Below are 23,629 nucleotides of genomic sequence, written 5' to 3'. Positions count from 1 at the left end.
GGTGTTCAGGAACCCCAAAGATGAAATGAAAAAATCAGGTTAAGGAGACAGTGAGAGACTCTGTGAGAGTAAAACCATGCCACGTACAGGAAATTCGAAGGATGCTACCACTTTTCAAGGGCCTGGCTTATGCCAGTCACTTTACTCTCTGCAAGGTGGGTACCATTACCCCACTTGACAGGTGAGGAACTTGAGACCAGAAAGGGGAGCATCTTCAAGAACACACAATAGAGAAAATGCCATAAAGGGAATTTGAATCTAGTTCATCTGCTAAACTGGGAGAAGCTTAGCCTGTGGAAGGAAACCGCGATGTAAAGCTATAACCAGAAGTATTTTTTGGCACCAAAGGATGTAAAGATGAAGGATTATCAGAGTGGCTGGCAGCAGAATGGGGTTCCTCGGGAGGCAGGGTGTTCACTATCCCTGAAAGTATTTAGGCAGAAGTTTGGTGGAAATAGGGCTTCCCAGGTGGCACAGTGGTCAAGAATCTGCCAGTCAATGCAAGGAGACAAGAAGAGACACAGGAGACAGGAAGATCCCCTCAAGTAGGAAATGGCAACGCACTCCAGTATCCTTACTGGGAAATCCCATGGACAGAGGAGCCTGGCGGGCTGCAGTCCATGGGGTCGCAAAGAGTCAGACACAACTGAGCGCACGTTAGTCTTTAGTGGAGATGTGGACAAGAGCCATACAGCAGGTGAGTGGTTGACCCCGGGGCTCCTCAAAGCCCAGTGGTCTCTGAAATTGAAACTGGATAAAGTCATACATATATTTTGTTTTGTTTGGAGATCCTCCATGGCTGTGGAGGCCTCTTGCCACTATACCTAACCTGCAGTCCACTTCATGAGATTCCTACGGACTGTAGTTACTTTTCTTTTTGAAAGCTCCCCGAAGCATTCTTTCAGCTTCTCTGCTCATTCTGCATCATGAAGTCCAGGAGCCCAAAAAAAGGGGAGTGGATTTTTAAGGGCTTCTTTGCTTTTCTTTTTCCATGGGTTGTGAAATGAGAATCATTCATTCAGTTGTTACCTGGGAGGGCTGGTTTCGGGCTAGGTTGCAGAGAGCATTCTCTTGGTGGCCCTCCATCAGCCTTAAGCATTGTTAAGTTTACAAATTAAATTTTATCCATTCTCCCAAGAGTGACCAAGCCTTGGTGAAGTGATTCATCCTAACATAACTCACAGGAAGCTAATTGGTAGACCAGAATTCTAATTAATTTACAGTGGAACAGATAATCCCGAAAGCTTAGATGTGTGTTATCTTCCTTGAAGGTAAACCCACTGAGCGAATGAATTAAATTTAGGCAGTTGCTGAGTAAATATGGAATCAGAGCAGAGGAGGGTGAATAGCTTAAGAGACTTTCATCAGTTTTGACAGCTTGATCCATCCTCCTTTTTCAAAGAGACAGGTTTTCCAAGTGAACACGTTCTAGAAAAATCTTGGGACCTGGAGTCAGAAGCTATAGGTTTATGTATTGACCTTGACTTACAAGCTTTGGGAAACTGGGTAAGTCACTTGAACAGCTCTGGACCTCAGATTCCACCTCTGTTGTTTTAGAGGTAAATCAATTAATATATGTGAAAGATCTTTGTACATTCAGAGGTCCTTTAAACATGTCGATATTAGTCTAATTCTGTTGAGCTCCTTTCTTTTAGGAAGTCACTTACAGCATCCTTGTCATCCCATCTTCATTAGATGGGATGACATAATCATTTCTTAGAGTTTGGAGCCAGACTGCCTGGGTCACTGTCATATGTTGGAATTTGACCCTGTGTTGGCATATGTTTTAACCTTTCTTTGTCTTGCTTTCCTCATCTGTAAAATGGGATTGATGAAAGTCCCTCCCTCATTAGATTGTTGACAGAATTAAATTACCTGGCTTATGTAAAAGAGTTTGAATCCTGTCTGGCATATGTTGGCTTAGTTGCTCAGTCCTGTCTAACTCTCTGCAACCCCATGGACTGTAGGTTACCAGGCTCCTCTGTCCATGGAATCCTCCAGGCAAATACTGGAGGGGATTGCCATTCCCTTGTCCAATGAAAGTCGCTTAGTCGTGTCCAACTCCTTGCAACCCCATGGACTGTATGGTCCATGGAATTCTCCAGGCCAGAATACTGGAGTGGGTAGCCTTTCCCTTCTCCAGGAGATCTTCCCAACCCAGGAATAGAACCCAGGTCTCCTGCATTGCAAGTGGATTCTTTACCAGCTAAGCCACCAGGGAAGCCCTGTATGGCAAATAGCAAGCACTATGTAAATATAAGCCATGACTATTATTTCACCATTTCCAATTTATTTTAATGAGCCATCTCAATTTGGGCTCCCCCGGTGGCTCAGTGGTAAAGAATCTGCCTGCAATGTAGGAGACACAGATTCGATCCCTGGGTTGGGAAGATCCCCCGGAGAAGGGAATGGCTACCCCCTCCAGTATTCTGGCCTGGAGAATTCCACGGACTGTATGAGGTCAAAAAAAGTCAGACACGATTAAGCGACTTTCACTTCACACCTATAAACTGTCTCTAATTTCACTATCATGATTGCTTGTTAGAAGATATTTAGAAAACAACCCCCCCACCCACCCCCATAGCATGTGGCTTCAGTCTTGCAGGGAACCCTTTCTGTCTGGATTGGTCAAAGGGGAAGTCTTGCCTTGAGAGTCTGTAAAGTTTTGCCCACTGGCTTTCCAGAGATCCTTTGTAGTGTCAGGACGTTTTCGTTTGCCAATGCCCAGTTGGATTTGGGAACTGAAGGAAACCTAAATCCAAGAAACTGATCATGTTCTTCCTAGATATATTAATTTGCTTTCTTTTTAACTTCAGGGGCTCATAGTAAATTGTTTTTAAAGGCCTGAAAAGGTTTCACACACATGATTTCATATGATCTCAAAATACCCTTAAAAAAAACAAATCCCTCTCCCCCTATATTGCCCCTCCCTGCCAAGGACCAGCCCTGGCTGATCCAGGGTATTCGAAGGAGAGATCTTAGAAGCCCAGGCGTAATTAGTAAGCATGGTGGGTTCCGCGCTCCAGATGGAGACTCAGCCAGAGTGAAAGAGAGAGAGACATGGGGAGACCAGTATTTCGAGAAACTGATCCCAATTCTTTATTTTCCATGGTCTACTTTTTATACACTGAGATGTTATGCAAAAGTCACGTGGGGTCAGCAGTCCTGACTTTTATCAAAGTCAGGTGCTTCATACAAATGTATACAGAGGTCTTAGGGGTGTTGCATCATCTTCTGGCCAGGGGGGCCTGCTGACAATTTACAACCCTCTCCTTGTGACAGCGGTCAGTCAACCAGGACACTTATTTCTCCAGGGCTGATTATTCTCAAAACAGAAGCCACCCAAATAAAGTTACATTCCTACAGGGTGAGGGTGTAGTGGGTTTTAGTTAAGGAAAGAATTTACTTAGCCTAAGGTCTAACGTGACTAATATCAAAGGTTAATACTTATTCCTTCTATATATTCATTAATGTGTGTAAGGGCAGGGGATGTGGAGACAAACATTGGCTCAACAAATGAAAAACCCTTCACCAACACAATTTCTAATCAATCTTTTGACTGCTCAAAGGAATCTGTATTTAGACAGTTTAGAACATCTCCTGCCTCTCACAGTTGGGAGGCTCTGAACAGTCACATGTGGCCGGAAAAACCTATTCAGGCAGGCTAGAGGATTTCCAAAGGAGTTTGTAGGTTGAAACACTATCACACCCAAGAATTATTAACTGGAGCTGTAAGCTAACTCTTTTTTCAGAGAGGTAGTGGGGGACAGCCCCCCGTAAAGTCAGAGGTGTAGGTGAAAGCACAAAGCAGAAAGTAGGCAGACTCTGGTTTTGGGGGTAGATTGCTCGAGAATTTCCAGGGAGACTCCTGAGGCTTGATCCCGCCTTTGCATATGCCAAGCCTCCTTCCTCATGACCTTTGTCATGGGCGGAGTTCCTCACTGGCTCCCAGCAGCGATAGAATTCTAGTTGAGCTATTCCAGATCCTGAAAGATGATGCTGTGGAAAGTGCTGCACTCAATATGCAATATGCACTATGCACTCAATATGCAATATGCCGGCTCCCGGCACCTCCCTGCATTCCTCTCCCCACCAGCAACCACTAGTTTGTTCTCTATGTCTGTGAATTTGCTTCTTCTGTTTTATTCACTAGTTTGATTCCACATATAAGTGATATCATACAGTATCTGTCTTTCTTTGTCTGACTTCACTTAGAATAAAAGTCTATCCATCTTTCTGCAAATGGCAAAATTTCATTATTTTTTATGGCCAAGTAGTATTCCATCATATATATATATAAAACATCTTCTTTATCCATTCATTTGTTGATGGACATTTAGGTTGCTTCTATACCTTGACAATTATAAATAATGCTGCTGTGAACACTGCGGGTAGGGAGGGGTGTGCACGTATCTTTTTGAATTAGTGTTTTATTTTTCAGATGTATACCCAAGAGTGGAAGGGCCTGATGGTTTTGAGAGAAATTTGAGCTCCATTATTTTAGCCCCCTTAGAAGTTTTATTTTTATTTATTTATTTTTAGGTGACACTCTGCAGCACATGGGACCTTAGTTCCCCAGCCCGGGATTGAACTGGGGTGCAGAGTCTTAACCACTGGACTGCCAGGGAAGGCCCCCCTCCAGAAGTTTCAGTTTTATATTTGAATTGCAAAGGGCCCAGCTTTAATGACTGGCTGCCATTGCATCCTGATTCCACCTGTTATCTCTCTGTCTCAGAAGCCATCCCCCCCAGCAGACATGTCAGGCTCTCTTCTGTAGAGGACAGGGGCTTGTCTGCTCATAGAAACCCCCTCCTCTGTATCCTTGTAGAGAATGCAAGTGTCCCAGGCCTTCTCTGTGGAGAGAGAGGAGGAGTACAGGTTGTAGGGAGCTGCCAGCATCTGCTGAAATTGAAGGGTCTGATCATCAAGTAATTTAGATCCTGAAGTCTCCACATTTCAGCAATAAAATGTGGCACCCAGGCCCCACACCACCTTTTGTTTTTGCCATTCAGTTCCTTGTATCGTGTATGCTCCCATGCCCTTGGAATTTCATGACTCCACACTGCAGATATTTCCTCCTTTAGAGCCAGTCTCTTCCCTGCCCCTCCCTTCATCTGGTTCAGGAATGAGAGGACCTCCCAGAGCTCAGAGGCAGCCAAGCTTCTCCCCCTAGGCAGCACACACGTTGCTTTTTACCCCATGTAGACCTCCAGACAGATGTGTGAAAACTTTCTGCAAACTATAAACACATACAGATGGCTTTATTCTTTCCTAATCTTTCCTGGTGACCTGTGTCCCAGTGTGGAAGTCCTACACAGTCAGGAAATTCTTCCCTTATAATGAACCCAAGTCTCTCTTATTTCCGTATCAGTCCGCTTCCTCCTTATTTGCAGAGAAAATGGAAGAAATCCCCTTTGATTGTCTTTCCTCTTAGCTGATTGCTCAGAGTCTTTAAACTGCACTCGGGTTCTAATTGTGGAAGTTTTCATCATTTTCATTGTTCTTTATTATTACCCTTCCCACTTTCTCCATATGCTTCCTCAAGGGTGAAATTTAGACAAGATTATTTTGCTTGAGTTTCAGCTCTTTGGAATGGAGCCTGTGGTTTACTTTGACCCTGAATAGCAAACTCCACCAGGCTTGAATGCATAAAGGAATGAGAAAGGAAAAAGGACTGACCTGACCTTCCCCAGGAGAATGTTGAGGTGGGGTGTTCAGCCAACACCCAAGGGAGGAGTTTTACTTCTCCTTTATTGTGTCTCTATCTAATACCTATGTTACGTTTTCTCTGACAAGGTACAGAGTACAGCATATAATACCATGAGCAAATCCGTAAAGACAGAAAGGAGGTTTGTGGCTGCCAGGGACAAGGGAAATGGAAGGTGACTGATAATGACGCGAGATTTCTTTGTGGGGTCTGAAGATGTTCTGGAATTAGATAGTGGTGATGGTTGCACAACCTTGGGAATATACCAAGAGCCCCTGAATTGTATACATTAACTTTTGTTAATGGTGACTTTTATGGTAAGGTTCTGTCTCTCATGCCATGAAGTGTACACAGTATTATTTATTTCTTATACAAATCTGGTGTGAGTGTGAATACAATTTTACTGTGCCCATTTCATAGATTAGGAAGTTTAGTCTCAGAGAAGTAAATTGGCTTGACCAAGTTAGTAGCATTGTGAATATATGGCCACGCCAAGCTCCAACTCTAGCAGTCCCACTTCTTCAAAGCCCATGTAATGGACATTGTGCCTGTGGACGATACTGTAACTGGAAAGAGTCATCGGCAGCTGCAGCGCTATCCCTGTATTTTTATGGATTTTGAAGAAGCAGATTGAGTCAACCTTCTCTCTGCTGCAGGCTCCTGCAAAGGCCAGAGAGGGAAGGTGGAGAACTCATCTCCTTTTCCCTCTGCACTTGGTTTACCTTGTTTTACTTCTTGGTCTCAACAACTTAGGACTTGGGCATGTTTTCCATCCACAGGTGTAAAAGATGTGGAAGCCCAGAGGGTAGATAATTCTCCTGGTGAAGCCAGGATTTTATCCTGAATTTCTGAGCCGAGATGAGATCCTCTCATCATGTGCAGATACCCCAGGGCTAGCTCCGGTTGTTACAGCTGAGTAATCAGGTGGGCCTCTGCCTGCCTCATCCCTGGGCACCTCCTGGGGCACGAACTCAATTGATCATGGGTGACCTTCCCAGAGAAAGGAGACTGAGAGGCCCTCTTTATGCTAGGAGGACTTCACAGCCTGAGCCTGTTTGAGAGAAGGAGGAATCCACATGTTTGCTCTGTTGCCACCTCCCCCGACAAATATTCATTTTTCAATGGTCCTCCTGCATTTGAAAGGAATTGCTGCTTTCCAGACTTTCAAAGGGGCCAGAAATCAGTGGTTTTGGCTACCAAACAGGAAACTCAAAGCCTTTCCGTTCCTTTGAGCTGGCTGGAAGGGTTGGGTCTGAAACTATAACTTTCCTTTAAAGGACAGAAGAGAAGTTTGGGGTAATTTTTTAAAAAAACAACAACAACCAAAAAAAAAAAAAAAACCCTTTCCTGGAGTCCTGAATACCAGCCTTGGTTGATATACAACATGGAAAAGAGCTGCCTTGTTGCCTGGCAGTCACGACAGCAAACAAATGTGTCTGACCGTCTGTCTGGGATCTCCTGGTCTGAAATCCTGTTTGCTCCGTCCTGATTGCTCCCTTCACCACTTTCAGTCTCCCCACCTTTGGTACCACCGTCCCTCAAGGGAGCGCCAGGCCGCGCCTGGTCGTACCAGGCTGGGCCGGGCCCCACAGGATACAGCGGTCCAGCCGGGCTATTCTTGTCTGTGTCTATTTGCAAGATGCCTGTTGTTCTCCGTGAATGTTTTTCTCATCATAAATGTTGGCTTGGCAGCGGCCCAGTGTGGAAGCCATGGCGGAAGAGCTTGCAGAATCTCTCTTGTCCTCAGAGACTCAGCTGGTCCCGGGTGCGGGCCTGGGGAGACCGACTCATCGATGCTGTCGCTAGGGGGGGTGCCTCTGTAGGTTTCGCCGCCTGATGGGTTCAGCAGCCTTTGCAGAGCATGGGCCGCTGCCAGCACACCCTCGGAGAAGACCCCTGGAGGAACCAGGGTGGCCTTGGGAGGCGCCGCTGGGCCTGATTGAAGACTCTTCTCCATGTGCCCTCCCCCACCCCACTCTCTAGAAATTCGAATGTGTGTCAGGCTAGAGAAAGCCACTCTTTTTTTTACTTTTCATATGATGTTTTTTAAATTAATTTATTCTTGCATTCCTATACACTTAACAATGAGAAAACAGAAAGAGAAATTAAGGAAACAATTCCATTCACTGGAGTTGGAACGAAAAGAATAAAATACTTAGGAATAAATCTACCTAAAAAACAAAAGATCTCTATATATAGAAAACTATAAAACACTGATGAGAGAAAGCCAGTCTTAGGCCTTGCCTTAGAACCCCCAGAACAGTCACCTCCAAGCATTTAAAGTCACAAACCCCTACCAGGAAAGTGTTTTGAGTGTGTACTCCTAATAATGTCTATTTATTTATAAATGGTATACATAGGGTTGCTAATTTATACATTATAAACATTTACTAGTAATTTTTAATAATTTATGCAATTTAAAAGCATGGAAGAAAAAATAGCACAATTATAACTTTTTAAACTTATTTCATTGAAAGTATATATGATTGAATCTGTTCTCTTTTCAGGAGGGAAAAAAAAATCTTCATTTATCACTTTATGATTCAGTAATTCAGAAAGTGAAAGTGTTAGTCACTCAGTTGCTTCTGATTCTGACCCCATGAACTAGGACCTGCCAGGCTCCTCTGTCCATGGAATTATGCAGGCCAGAATACTGGAATGGGTAGCCGTTCCCTTCTCCAAGGCATCTTCCCAAACCAGGAATCAAACCCGGATCTCCTGCACTGCAGGCAGATTCTTTACCATCTGAGCCACCAGGGAAGCCCTCATTAATTCAGAGGTGTGTCCTAAAGACAGTCCTCTTCAGTACTTCATTTTAACTGTTGGCCTTGCTGAAAACTTCTTTACAAAGAAAGGTAGATTCAGATGGAATATTTGTGGGAATTCCCTGGTGGTTCAGTGGTTAGGACTTGGCACTTTCACTGCTAGGGGTCTGGGTTCAATTCCTGATTGGGGAACAAAGATTCTATTGGATTTCACCAACCGGAGTATATTTTACTGTATGTCAAAATAATTTTTTTAAAAATTCAATGAGTTTTGACACATGCGTAGTCTTACACACCACCAAAATCAAGATGAGAAAATAATTCCATCTCCTATGTTACTCCTTTGTAATCAAACTCACCCCTTAGCCATAACTTCTGGCAACCACTGATCTTCTTAGCCTAAAGCATTTCAAGCTCATCCATGTTGTTACATGTATTAACATAGGTTTTTATTACATTTGAGTAACTGAAACTGCCAAACTCTGTCCAGACATTGCCATTTTGCAGTGTCCTTGAGAGCACTTAGTTTTGTCAGTTAAAAAAATTTTTTTGGATCATTCTAATAGGGCTATGTCAGTTGTTTTTCATTTGCATTGACTTTATTTTGGGGGGCTTCAAAATCACTGCAGATGGTGACTGCAGCCATGAAATTAAAAGACGTTTACTCCTTGGAAGGAGGGTTATGACCAACACCCAACCTAGATAGCATACTCAAAAACAGAGACATTACTTTGCCAACAAAGGTCCATCTAGTCAAGGCTATGGTTTTTTCAGTGGTCATGTATGGATGTGAGAGTTAGACTATAAAGAAGGCTGAGTGCCAAAGAATTGATGCTTTTGAACTGTGGTGTTGGAGAAGACTCTTGAGAGTCCCTTGGACTGCAAGGAGATCCAACCAGTCCATTCTAAAGGAGATCAGTCCTGGGTGTTCTTTGGAAGGAATGATGCTAAAGCTGAAACTCCAGTACTTTGGCCACCTCATGTGAAGAGTTGACTCATTGGAAAAGACTGATGCTGGGAGGGATTGGGGGAAGGAGGAGAAGGGGATGACAGAGGACGGGATGGCTGGATGGCATCACCGACTCGATGGACATGAGTTTGAGTGAACTCCGGGAGTTGGTGATGGACAGGGAAGCCTGGCGTGCTGCAATTCATAGGGTCGCAGAGTCGGACAGGACTGAGTGACTGAACTGAACTGAACTGAATGGCTAGGGATGTTGAGCATCTTTTCATGGGCCTGGTCCCATCTGCTTATCTTTGGTGAAGTCTCTTCAAATCTTTTGCCCATTTTAAAATTGGATTTCTTATTTTCTTACTGAATTTTGAGAATTCTTTATATATTTTAGATACAAATCCTTTGTTAGAAAAGCAATTTGTAGATATTTTCTCCCAGTCTATGATTTATTTCTTAACAGTGTTTTTCAGGGCACAAGTTTAAAATTTTGATGAAATCTAGCAGTTTTTTCTTTTATAAATTGTATTGCTGATGTAGTATCTAAGAAGTCTTTTCTAATGCAAAGTCACAAAGATTTTCTCCTGCATTTTTTTTCTTAATAGCCTCCATTTTGAATTAGTTTTTTTGTATAGGCATTTCAATTTTGAACTACAAAGATCATATAAAATGAAAACATTGCTAAATACCAGTTCTCTCTGTAGTACAAGTTTCTTTGGAAAAGGAGTTACGTTTCCATTCCCTGTCAAAATGTCGCCTTTACTTTGAAGGGGCAGATTTAGTGTGTGTGTGTTTTTTAAAAATATTGCCAAGTCAGCATTTTGTCAGCAACTTTTTGTTCAGGTAGTTTGGAATGTTTTTTTGGCGAAGGAAAAATGCATAACTTTATCTTTACATTTTTAAGTACTTGGGTATAAATGAACCTCTCTGGGCTACTCTATCCCACTGTAAAAAATTGCAAGGATCCTACTGTTTAAGATCCTATTTTTATAACATCAGTCTCATTATTGACGTCTTAAAGCATAGAAGCAGCAATTTTTTTTTTTTTTTAAAGGAAGTTAGAGGCAATTGACTCATGGGATAAATATTTTGTAAATGATGCCAGATTTTTCATGCTATGTGTTGCGGGTTCAGAGAGACATTGAAGACACGGTTTATGTCTTCAGGGAGCTCACAGTCTAGTGAGGGAGTTAGTCAGACAGGCAGTTGAAATCAAGTGTGCTGAGAGCTGAGAAAAAAAGGAACAGGCAGTGAGCAAGACGGGTCCCGTCCATGGGTACCAGTGGGTGCCTCTTCTTGGGGAGATCAGAGAAAGCCTTACGAAAGAGAGGAGGCCAAGCTGAGGCTTGAGATTGGTCAAGTGAAGGAACCCTCCCCATCATAGGGAAGATCGTGGGCAAAGTTGGTGAAATTCAAGTTCCAGGAATTGCACATGGTTTGGCCTGACTAGAGCAAAAGACAGTGGCAGAGTAGCAAGAGAAGAGACTACAGGGGGTGGTGGGACCAGATGGTGAAACTTTTGCTCTCCTGGTGGTGCTTGGGTGTCTGTGTGCTCCGAGATGGAACTAACTGGTTGGCCAAATCTATGGTCTGTTTCGCTGAGACATTGTCTCATCTGAACATGTGGCATGGACTTCCAGGTTCCAGGTCTCAAGGCTGTAACACTTGTATTCATGCTCAATTCTAGCCTGGAGCTCATGTGTTCCCCGGAGATGCTTCAAGACCCAGAGGAAAGAGAGCTGGCTTTGCCCAAGCAGCAGCTGGGAAACACCTGCTTGCTCCTTGGAGCTGCACCCGGGAGCCAAGGCTTCTGGTGCATTTGCACATTGGAGGCAGCCAACCATCCAGCTGCCCCAAAGACAAGTTTTTCCGCAAGTCAAGAATTTTAACCCTTCTCTGTGGCTGGCGGCCCCGATTCCTAAAATCCATTGATTGCTTCTGACAACAGCTGTCTTGGGCGCAGTGATCTGTGTCCTGTCTGGTTCTCTCCTGCCCTCTGGTCATCTGTTAACCAGTCAGCCCTGGATCTCTCCAGCCACTGAATAACAGAGGTCACGGGAGAGTCCCTTATTTTGTTTGGTTGTTTCTTTTCCAAGTGGTCTTGAGAGCAGACGAGGATGTTTAATTCAGGGTACAGTTGTCAAGCCGCATTAAAAATGCAGGCAGCAGTGCAGGACATGGCTGGCTCATGTCAGCCAGACATTCCAGTGCGACCAGAGGAGGAAAACATGGACAGGGCCCGTGTTAGTGGAAGTATCGCACTGTGAGCTTTCAGGCTCCGGTTTCTCCCAGTCCCTGCCATCCTCCAGCCAGAAGAAAGAAGCTCCTAAAGTGGGATTACCCTTTAGTGGGTATTCCTGTGACCTGGAGATCAAGTTGCCTGCACCTCAAAAAGAGAGAACTCCCGCACTGCAGGTTTTTCTGTTTGTTTGTTTGGCTGCACAGCGTGTGGGATCTTAGTTCCCCAGCCAGGGACCGAACCTGTGTGCCCTGCATTGAAAGGTGGATTCTTAACCACTGGGCCACCAGGAAAGTCCTCGTGCTGCCAATTAGGAAGACAGTGACTGTTCGAGCAATTAGGATCTCCAAAAAAGTAAGACCAGTGAGAAGTGTGGGTTTGGTGGTTCATTCTTACCTTGGGGATTCTTTGCTGTCTCCTGAGGGTTGTACCAAGAGAGCCTGGAGAGGTACTCGTGCCTGTGGCCGTGCCCTGGCCGACTCGAGGAAAACTGTGGGCAGCACAGATGGCCAAAATCATATGGGTCCAGGAAAGGCCAATGTGGATTAATACTGTCTTCTTGCCAATCCAAGTGTGGGTGCCCCGGGTTCCGTACCTCTGTTTATTCTGCCTTCTCCTCCTCCCACCATGCCATCTGCCAGCTGGACGGTTAACTGGCTCACTGCTCCCTTTTAGCTGTGTCAGTCCCGCAAGGTCATGATTGTTGTGCTTTGGGGCTGGTTCCCCCCCTGGGTGGGTGAAATGGATCTCTAACCATCGATTTGTCTTCTTGCATTTCAGTCGTTCCAAGGAAGTCAAGGACGAGCATACCTCTTTAACTCAGTGTGAGTGTCTCTGAATGGTACATCCATTGTTCGGTGCAGATTTTGAGGGATGGGGAAAAGCAACACTCTGTGATGATTACACAATGGAACCTGTCCTCTCTGACACACACACACACACAGAACCCCATGGAACATTATTTACCACACATGTTAGCCAGTCATCCTTGGGGAATTTGGTTGGGGGGGCATCATCTTGGGCTAAAAATAATGTAGGCAGTACTCCAGTAAGCACAGAGGGCTGTAGTCTCCTAGCAAAGAAGCTGGAGTGCTTCTCCTGAAGCCTGACCATGAAGGTCTCAGAACTAGACCTGAGACGTGTCTCCGAAGAAGAAAGGAGGATGAACAGAAGACCCCGGGATCCGTTGGAGGACTGAGGCTGGAGGAGGCTTTGTAAAGTGGAGTGAGCTAAGAGCCTCCATCCCCTCGTATGGTCTGCCACAGCCCTCAGCAGCATTTACAGCTTTCTCTGGGAAGGCAAGCCTGATGAACTGTGAAAGTGGAAATCTAGCATGTCCAGCTTGAAATAATAGGAGCTCCATGTAGGAGTCTAGAGAGCTGATAGATGGGGCTCACCCGTCCCTGTGATGAGGACAGGACTCTGCTGTCATGATTGACTCTTCGACCACAGTCTGTCCTCAGGAAGTTCTGAGGACCTGTGCTCATGGCGTGGGCTTCAGTGTGATTGTCAGTTTGTCCCCTTAAATCACAAGCCTAAAAGCACTTGTTAAGGAAAGCTCTGAAAAAAGAAAAATTCCAAGCAAAGTCTCAGCCATAAAGAGTATTTTGAGTTGACTCACAGAATCAGAACTTTCACATCTGACAGATAGCTCAATGGAGATGTGTCCATGTGGCTGCCTTTGAGGTTGCTTCTAGTTTCAGTTAGAGATGATGCGCTTAGCGTTAGCTTCCTTTGGGCAGCCGTCTTCAGTTAATCTTTTGCTGGGAGTTCAGCTTCAACAACCGATGGGCATTTGCCTCACTCCCCGCTCTCTCTCTCCCCATCCCTGGCACAGAGTTAACGTGGGCTGCGGGCCGGCGGAAGAGCGCGTGTTGCTCACAGGACTGCACGCCGTCGCAGACATTTACTGTGAAAACTGCAAAACCACCCTGGGCTGGAAATATGTAAGTACCGAGGGGTCTGTGGGTGGAGAGCGCGCTGTAAAGAAACTAATGAGAGTCACTGGAATGCATTCTCCCACTTGCTTCCCCGGCCTTGTGGGCTTGTCTGCAATGAGCATGGGAAACTGAGTTCAAAGAGCAGTTCCTGGCATCCAAGCATCCTCTTTGCATTGATAGTCCACTCTTCCTACTCAGTCCTTCACCTGCTCCTGACACACGGACACACAGTCACGCGCCCTCTCAGTGCAATAATAGTGGAAAGTGAAGTTGCTCAGTCGTGTCCGACTCTTTGCGACCCCATGGACTGTAGCCTACCAGGCTCCTCAGTCCATGGAATTTTCCAGGCAAGAGTACTGGAGTGGGTTGCCATTTCCTTCTCCAGGGCATCTTCCCGACTCAGGGATCGAACCCGGCTGTCCCGCATTGCAGGCAGACGCTCTACCCTCTGAGCCTCCAGGGAAGCCCAGTAGTAATAGTAGTAGTAACAATGGCACGTAACACCTCCTGACCGCGTGTTCCAGGCATACGTGATTTTATTTACTCTTCACAGAATCCTTAGTGTGTGAGCCATAATTTAATTCCTAGTTTACAGATGAGGAAACTGAGGCCTAGGCAGGGTAATAATTTTTATTTATTTTTATTTTTTGACCATGCCATGCAGCATGTGGAATCTTAGTTCCCTGACCAGGGATTGAACCCACACTCCTTGCACTGGAAGTGCAGTCTTAACCACTAGACTGCCAGGGGAGTCCCTCGACAGATACTTGTAACGTCTCCTTGGCAGCTAGGAGAGTGCTCAGAGCCTTGCCAGGGTGAGAGGAGGTATGTGTGTTCAGTGAGAGTCAACTTGTATTATTATTGTTGTTGCTGCTATTATTATCGGTAGATCTTTTCACAGTGCTTTTCTCTCCCCTCTCTGTCATTGTGGGGATGTTGAAAAGTCAGTCTTCCTGTTTCTGGGAGAGAACTTTATTCCATGTTGTTGCAGAGGGTCGGTGTGGGGCTGGCTCGTAGGACCTGCTTGGGAAGGAGCCTGAAGGAGCAGTCAGAACCTCCTGGAGAGTGATAAGGATGTGTCATGTAGGTTTGTTGATGGCAGCAAAGACACCACTCTGCAGGACTTTGCTGGTGGAGGAGCTTCTGCATATGTGGGAGCAGGGAGCATAGGGGAAATCTGTGTCTTTTGCTCCTTTTTTCAATGAGTCTAAAACTGCTCTAAAAATATGAGTCTGTGTGAAAAAAAAGATATCGAGCAAGAGAAGCCAGCCATGAAAGTATGATTCTGTTGAAATAAAGTTTAAAAATACTCAGATCATAAAAGCTGCAGCAGGTAGAGTCCAGGGAAGGAGCACAGCCTTTAGAGTCTGTCTTTCATGTCTTCCTTGGAATGTTCAGAATGAGAACAGAAAAACCTAGATGCTGTGTTTCACAATGCTGAGAAGGTTTAGCCACAGGTTCATCTGGGAGAAAGGGCCTTGGCCGTTCTGATTCCCATGTGGCCACTGGTCCCCACTGTGTGGTCTTGGGGCCTCAGTTCTGGTTTTGATTACCCAGAAATGTTCTGCCCCTTCTTTGTTTCCCAGCTTCTTGATTATCTTATTCCTTGAAGTTGTGCTGGATCATAGACAGAAAATAATCCTGAGTTGGCCGGCTTGGCTCCTTACTTCAGGTAAAATGATTAAGTCCTGGGGACTTCCCTGGCAGACCAGCGGTTAAGCGGTTAAGAATCCACCTTGCAATGCAGGGGACACAGGTTGGATCTCTATTTGGGGAACTAAGATCCCACAGGCCACACAGAGTGGCCAAAAAAAAAAATCCAGTCCTTTGACAAAGCTTTATTTATTAAGAGCCTTTGTGTTGGATACAAAAGTGGACGAGAGACAGTTCTTGCTCTCAGGATGCTTATAGTCATGATACTTGGGAGGAAAGCCACAAGTGAAGATCAAACAGCTGGACAGGACAACAGAGAAACATCCGTCTCCCCAAACATTCCCTGATCCCCTCTCACAAACCCCAGTGCTCCAACCTTTCATTCTATTATTCCTTCTGACCCTTACGATGACCCTGTAATTATCCCAACTTTGTAAATGGAAAGTTTATAATTTTGCAAACTATTAATGGAAGTCAGATGCTTAAATGATGCTTTTGATGCTGGGAAGCAGTAGGAGCAGGGTTTAATCTGCGATGTTTGTGTCAATTCCAGATCCAGGGCTCTGTCTCCTAGAGTCCACTTGTGACATTTTGCAAGTGCCTTGAGGCTTGAGGGGTGGGCGTATTGGCTTTCTTTTCCCTCTCTCTCTCTGTTTTTTTAAATAGGGACACACTGTCACTTTCCTAGTTTTATTTTTTTCCTCCCCCTGTATTCTGAACACACTACCATGGAACAACAGGTCTTGTTCCTAAACCGTATTCCTCTGTTGTGTACACATCACACTCACGCAGACGGAGCTGGGGAATAATGAGGTGTCAGGGAAATTACTGCTGAGCCCACAGCTCTTGTGTGTGTGTGTGTGTGTGGTGTGTTTGCACTTTCTCTTGGCGCCCCTCCCCTCTCTGCTACGGGGAATGACTCCTCTCTGAATGAGAGACTCAAGTCTGAACTTGCATTCTGAGACCCAGAGCCCCTGAGCTCTAGAACAGAAGATACAGTTCATACAGATGCTGCCCAGCACCTATCAGCAGTAAGATTTAGCTCCTTCCCGATCTGGGGGGCTCAGAAGGGAGAGTTTTTCCACTGTTCTGCCCATTGAGCTTCGCCATCTGATGACCCTGACACCCACTGTTTTTTAGATGACACACCAAGATGGCTTTCTGTATCTGTACCTGCAAATAGAATATCACCTTGCTGCCACACTGATGCAGGACTTATTTCTGTGGGGCTTGTTAGCTGGGAGAGCCTGTGGCGCTATTTCAGATGGGCACCTCCCAGCAGCTTTGTGCTGGGTTTGTCCTCTGGAGGCCTCGCAGCTGAGTGGGGCTCAAGGGCTGGCAGGTCCTTCAGCCTGCAGTTCATACAGCTCCTTTCTCCCTAGAGAAAGGCAATGATGGAAAAACAAACTTAACCCATCTGACATGGAAATAGCAAGATAAGAAATAAAAGAGAGACCTGTTTGGCAATACAGTACACTTTGTTCCTCTCCCCCAATGTCTCTTCTCTCAGCCTAACAAGCATGGTTTAAAATAATGGCACAGTGGGCATTCCCTGGCAGTCCAGGGGTTAGAATTCTGTGGTCTCACTGCTGAGGGCCCAGGTTCAATCCCTGGTCGGGGAACTAAGATTCCGGAAGCTGCTTGGCACAGCCCCCCAAAATAATAAAAATTTGGCACAGAAATTCTATGGATACCTCCATAGGACAGATTTCTGGTTAACATCAAAAACCAAGGCAGACAAAAGACAAAATGGATATACAATGAACAAGACGGAAAGACACAAAATAGATACAAGTTATGCTGTATGTTTGAATGTGGTTAAGTGCTGTGGAGAAAAGTAAAGCAGGAAGCGACAGGGGGCAAGGGAGGTGGCTGCAGGGGAGGTTGTGGTTTTCAATAAAGACCTTACTGCAATGATGACGTTTGAGCAAAGATGCTAAAGGAACTCTACTGCAAATACTGAGAAAATATTTAGAATACTTAAATTTAAAAACATTTAAATTTTTTGTAAATATGGAGAAAGCCCCGGTGATGCCTCAGTCCTGCAGTTAAGCCAAGGGGACATGGCGTGCTTGAGCAGTGGGCCTTCTCAGTGAGTCTGGGTGAGGCTGGGGTCAGACTTGAGAGGCCCCGAGGCCTGTCATTGGCCCTGCCTTTGCTCCGGTATGCCAGAAGTCACCTGCGCATCTTTGGTCATTCCATGTCTTCTCTTCCTTTGTGTTTCCGTAGGAACACGCCTTTGAAAGCAGCCAGAAATATAAAGAAGGCAAATACATCATTGAGCTAGCACACATGATCAAGGACAATGGCTGGGACTGATGGGAGAGCATCCAGCCAACCCAGCGTCCACGTGAATGCCATCCAACCGAACATTCTACCCAAGCGTGAGAGAGTGACTGAACACGTGGTTCCATCCATTTAGGGGCCTTGCCATCTGGGGCATTCTCCCACCCTGACGCCATCTTTCTGGTGACCGGCCTCTAAACCGCTGTCTCTCTGTCTCTTTGCTTTGTATCTGTTTGTGAGTTGATCCTGGCTTCTCTCTCTGTTCTAGTGTTGGCTGAAAAAAACAAAACAACAAAAGGAACAGACGCCTGCCCGCATGGCGGCAGCCCACTTTGACGAAGGCCCCAGGGCCCTTGAAGAGCTGCCCGAAGGCCGCTGGGCAGGAGTACAGTGGCCCAGCCCGGGGGTGTGAGGGTCCCGGGTGGGCAGGGGACGGGAGGGGAGAGGTAGGAACAGACTTGTGCTGCTCCTGGAGACCTGGGAACTTAGGCTTGAAATAATCGACTTGTCTAAGAGGACAAAGAGGAAAAAAAAATACCTCATGACTGCATTCTCTCTGATCAGAAGCTTCTGTTCCTGCCACCAAATGTGCCAGATTAGCCAATGAGAACACAAGAAGGGTGGCCCCTCGTCTTCGCTGGCGGGGCAGGGGGCCGGCCTGGTTCTCCCGGGCCGAGCTGGTGGGGGTGGGGGGAGTGTGTCCTGGCAGCAGGGGACGACTTGGGAAAAGCCCAGAAGGTTTTGATGACTGACGCCTCACTGCTCCTCTGGGTGATCTCTGCCTCTTCAGCCACTGTAGGTGACAGGAGAGGGGACTGTCATTTGCAATGTGCGCGAGATGCAAATATCCCAAAGGCTTTGACCAGCAATCAAGTAAAAAAAAAATCAATGATTGAGGATAACAGGGAACACAGGGGAGGGAGGTGCAGTTGGGGAGCTCTTGCAGAAATGGCCTTGATCTTGGGCCAGAGAAAATAAAAAAGTAGAACCAGTTAGCAATTCCGACTGACCTTTTTTTCTGAACCTTCATAAGAGAAGAGCACTGTGGCAAGGAAGAGGGGGTGGGTGGGGCAGAGCCTGGAATAGTTTTGGTTTGAACTGTTACAGGTTAAGTGCATCTTTTTTTTTTTTGGTATGCATTGGCTTCACTGAGAACAGCAGTCCTTTACGCGTATGAGTTTTGGGGTGTTTTCCTCCAGGTCTATCATTGTAGTTGCGGAAAACAAAGTCCCAAGCCTTCGAGTTTAGAGATGACCTGGCTGACAGATTCCTCATGCCCCTAGCTTGTTCTCTTTGTACTTGAATGTTTTTGTGTGGAGAGAAATCTGTGTGATCCAGCAACGGAAAAGTCTTCAATTTGATGTCAGACGGCACGTTATAAATTCCAGTGTTACACCCCACCCCCGACCTCCCCATCCAAAGCTCATTATATTAGGGAAGTGGGGAACGCATCTCTGTGAGGCTCATGAGAGAAGAGTTTGTTGCATTTAATCAACACTGTGAAGTCTGTTCTCCAGCAATTTAGCCAGTATGCAGTGCATGACCGAAACTCATTTAACTGAGATAATTTCATTGCTTAGACTGAAAATATTATCATTGCTAAGATATGTGTAGGTTATGTTAGGTAATTCTCAGCATCTCATTCTCCCAGTAGGCTGATCCTATAGGAAAATTCACCTTAAAAGTCACAAAAGAGTGAGTTGAAGGAGACGAGAACCTGTAAAATTGTTAAGCAAGATTAAAGCAGCCAACCCGGGACGTTTTCAAAATGGAACCAGATTCCCAGAGAGGGTGAGTCTGTCATGGAAATGCCTTTTTGCGTCTCTGTGGGCTGCTGGTGGAGCACAGGGCCTGAGATGCTCATGGTCCTGCCCTGGCAGTCCTGGGTGGAGAGCTAACGGGAAGCCAGGTGGCCCTGCGTTTAGCAGCAGACAGCCTCCGTGAAACAAAGAGGGTTCTGCAAAAGCAAATTTTGTTCCCAAAAGCTTCTTGGCCCACGTCGTTTGGTGCTTTAGCAACCCTGGGAGATTAAGTTGTTCTCTCCACATTACTAAAAAGCAGACTGAGATTCAGAAGTCTTTCATTTCCAATCCCAGAGAAAACAGTTCCTCTGGCTCCCAGGCCCAAGATCTCAATTAAAAAAAAAAAAATCATTTTCAACTTTCACATTCCTAAGCTGGTTTGCCAGCCCAGAAATCATAAATTCCCCTCTGCATCCCTGCTGAAGGTAGTGGCTCTCATTTCTGTGTTTTGATTAGCCCCTTTACTCAGGGAATGTCCTGGCTATTGATAATCCTTTCCAGGAAAAGAAAACAGGCAGGGTCAGGGTGGGGGGAACATGTAGGTGTGTAAAAACCGAGCATGGTCATATAGGAATTGGATGTGAGGTGCCCTAGAATGTTCAAGGGGCAGAGGACACTGAAGTGCCACTGCTCGTCTGTGGGGATGGGGCCTCTGACTCTTGCATGGATCAGAGCAGGCTCCAATTAGACCCGGGTTTTGGTGTTTTGTTTTGCTTTAATTTAAATTACTATCCATTGAGCATCCAGTGGGCACATGGTGCAAGAGAGCTGCACAAAATGCTGGTTTATCCATAATGACAAGGGTAAGAAAGAACCAACTCATTAGGCTTTCCCTAAGAAGAACCAAAAGTGCTTCTTACAACGTGAGCTCCGTTCATGGCTTGTCTACTAATGTCTGGCAGTATCCGAGAGACCGCAGCTGAGTGAGGGAGATGCCTCAGTCGGCTCATTTTTTAATTTCCTCACCAAATTATGGACTCAGAGCATAACCAAAGACCTCATCCGTTCACCCCTGGTGGGTTTGGGGAACTGGAGTTCGATGGTAAGGCTTAGGTGGGGTGCCCGGAGTAGGGAAAGGGAGAAGGGGAAAGGAAAAAGGCATGACGTGCTAGACCTCAGCCAGCAGCTGTCTTCCTTTTCAGCTGAAGTCCAGCCGGCAGATTCTAGTTCCATCTCCCTCGTGCCTCCCCAGGTCATATGGCGTGGGCGGCCCTGGATTACACCCAGCCTGCTGGGATATTAGTCTCAGGCCGCTGATGGGTTGATTTGACGTGTATCCAATCCAGCCAAGCTCAGTGTCCACGGAACGTCAGCTGGGCCTGCCCAATTCCCCGGACAACAAGATGACGGAGATAGGATAGAGTCAATCTTTACTGGTGGATCAGTGTGTGAAAGACAGGTGTCCCCTTTATAAAAAGATTTTCAAGAGGATATATAAGAAACAGTTGCTTGTGAAATATACTTTTGTAAATAATATTTAATTTTTTAAATAATATATTTGGTGCTGTTTTCTCAGATCCCCTGAGAGCACTTTTTATTTTCATTTTTAAATTCTCTAGTTTCCTCTGCATTTCTTGAAGTGTATTTTAAGGGAAACAGTGATCACCAGTATACTCTTGCAAAAGAAAAGGAAAGGAAAAAAGAAAAGATCTCCATCACTTTAGTTTGGACAGAGGCAATAAATGAAGCAATGTCTCTGTATTTCTTCCCAATGGAACAGACTCTGCAGTACATTCATTACCAGGTTGAGAATTGAAATATTTTCTTGTACCGCTATTGGCCAGAAAAGAAAATAAATCAAATAAATTTAGTAACAACTTAGAGCGATTCCTCTTGTTGGAAGAATTTCCAACAGATTGGAGTCTTGTTTTTAATTGTTTGTGTAAGTGTGTGTGCGCCCACGTGTGCGTGTGTGTGTGTGTGTGTAAAGCACTTTGCATCGTGCCTGCGGTTTTCGTTTTTTGGGGGGACACTATACCTACAGTTTACACCTTGGGCACATAAGATTTTTCTTCTCTTTCTCTCTGCTGGTTTTGTTTCCGAGTGGACCAGCAGCACAACCCTCGAGGAGTTTGTTTCCCCGAGCACGGAGCTGTTGCGAGTTTGCTCCTTCGTCTTTGTGTGCTCAGCTTTTACAGACTGTAAAGGAAATCTGTTGTTTGTGAAGACCCAGCAGTCACAGCTGTGTCCCTCACTGAGAGGTGAGGGAACTCATCATGGACCCAGGGCTCCAGTTGTTGTGGAAGCCACATCATGTTAAACATTAAACCGGTTTGGGTTGAAAAGAATGTCAATAAAATAATACACATATTTTGTAGGTAAATAGCTTTTTTTTTTTTTTAAGGTCACATTGCCTCAGGTTCAGGAAGAGGCTGGGAAATCAAATATTGAACACAATCAACTTAGATATTTTTTTAAAAAATGAGTCTGCCTCAAATGAGAAAACATGCTAGTGGTCTAGGTCGAGGAAAGAGATATATTAATATTTAATATTTAAAATTAAGATAACGTCATGAAATCAGCCAGCAGTGAAAGATAAAGCCAAGAAGAAACAAGCCGTTCTCATAGTATCAAATTCTACCTGCCCGTATGTTTTTGTATAACATTTGGGTGAAAGTGAGAGTCAGTTCCCTTTTCCAACCTGCAGAGACTATCTTTCAATACAGACTCTGCCTATTTATGCTTGTGTTTACAAACTGTATTTGTTGGGTTTTGTTTTTCTTTTATCTTTATTATTTTTTTTTTTTTTAGTGGCATTTTCAGGTCACTTTGCTTCAATAACAAAGAAAATTATTTTCAAGTAATTTGTCTTCACCATTTCCTGTATTTGTACATAGTGATTCAGTATTAGAGAAAAGTGCATTGTTTCTGTCATATTTCCAATCTGTGTTGGTGCTCATTTGAGAAAATAAAGTTTTCAAATATGAATTATTTGCAGGGCTCCTCTGTCTTAATTGACCCAGCATGTTTTATCTCGACATTTTAATACATAAAAGTTAACTGAAAGGTCAGAAGGAGGCCATCTGTCTAAGCCCATTCACAGATCTGTCAACTGAGGCCCTAGGGGGTTATTTTCTCTAAGGACACTTGGCTGATTAATGAATAAAACTCAGGTCTCCTGCTTATCTATAAACACGTCTCCTGGTTTTGGAGATCAGAAATGCAGGAGTGACCTTTATCATTTCTGTCTACTAAGCCCCTTGTTAGTCTCTGCAACCTTTTCTGTTTACACCAATTTTCTGTGGAGATAGAATTGCATTAGGCCAAGGGGAAAAAAAACAGGTGAATCAATAAAATAATGTCAAAAAGAGGCAACATTACCTCTGAATGGTTGACTAACAAAAGGAAATAAGCATAGATACAATATATGGAAAAGCAAGTCTTCTCATTCACTGAACAAATAGTAAATATCTATTCAGTTCTAGGCGGCTTCCCTGGTAGCTCAGACTGTAAAAGTGTCTGCCTACAATGTGGGAGACCTGGGTTCGATCCCTGGGTCGGGACGATCCCCTGGAGAAGGAAATGGCAGCCCACTCCAGTATTCTTGCCTGGAGAATCCCATGGACAGAGGAGCCTTGCGGGCTACAGTCCATGGGATCGCAAAGAGTCGGACACGACTGAGCAACCTCACTTTCACATTCAGTTCTAGGGACTGGGTGAGACGATTCAACCATCCTAACATTGCAGCTGTTTATTTCCCAAATACCTGTCCCTCTAGTCTTGTCTATATGCACACACAGCCTTGCATAGCCATTCATTATAAGTACAGTTTTAACAAGGCTATTTTTACCTAAACATCATCAGTTTATTCTATATTTTAAAGCATTTTTTCAGAAGGTTGCATCCACAACTTACAGAGTCCCCACCTTGTGCAAGCAACCTAAACAGCAAAGAGGATATTAGAGCCACACAAATATATGTGTTGTATGTTTTCACGTTGGTCATAATATTTTAAAAGCCTATTCCCTATTAAAATAGGAGATACCATCTCTACTTTCCTGGACTTTTTACTTACCCATTCTGGCCCCAGCTACAGTTGACTTTTTTTTTTTTTTTTAAATTTTATTTTATTTTTAAACTTTACATAATTGTATACAGTTGACTTTTATTTGTCCTTGAATGCATTATCTCCTTCCTGTGACCTGTTTTGCTTCAGTGGCTACCCTGTTACCATTTCATTTGTGTTTGCCTTTGGCAGCCAGGAGGGGAGAAAAGATAACATGTGCAGGAGAGGACCAGACTCAAACCACGGCAGCTGTCCAGGAGATCAGGCTGGAAGAAGGGA

The 23,629-nt window shown here is 44.9% G+C and overlaps 1 protein-coding gene across 9 annotated transcripts in view; it reads left to right on the top strand.

Annotated features, from left to right (window-relative positions):
- Positions 1 to 22,275, top strand: part of YPEL2 (yippee like 2) — a 68,968-nt gene extending 46,693 nt beyond the window's left edge. For all 9 annotated transcript variants that reach the window (XM_086360606.1, XM_086360599.1, XM_086360607.1 and 6 more), the window contains 3 exons: positions 12,444 to 12,487; positions 13,501 to 13,609; positions 17,486 to 22,275. In XM_086360606.1, coding sequence (XP_086216732.1) covers positions 12,444 to 12,487; positions 13,501 to 13,609; positions 17,486 to 17,575 — 243 coding nt within the window. In that variant the 3' untranslated portion in view covers positions 17,576 to 22,275. The remainder of the gene's footprint in view (positions 1 to 12,443; positions 12,488 to 13,500; positions 13,610 to 17,485) is intronic.
- Positions 22,276 to 23,629: the final 1,354 nt, after the last annotated feature.

The sequence above is a fragment of the Bos grunniens genome, chromosome 19, assembly GCF_055505025.1.
Source record: "Bos grunniens cultivar Pamir isolate PY7600 chromosome 19, Bosgru_T2T1.0, whole genome shotgun sequence".
In the NCBI taxonomy this organism is placed as follows: domain Eukaryota; kingdom Metazoa; phylum Chordata; class Mammalia; order Artiodactyla; family Bovidae; genus Bos; species Bos grunniens.
This window is presented reverse-complemented; position numbering and strand designations above follow the sequence as displayed.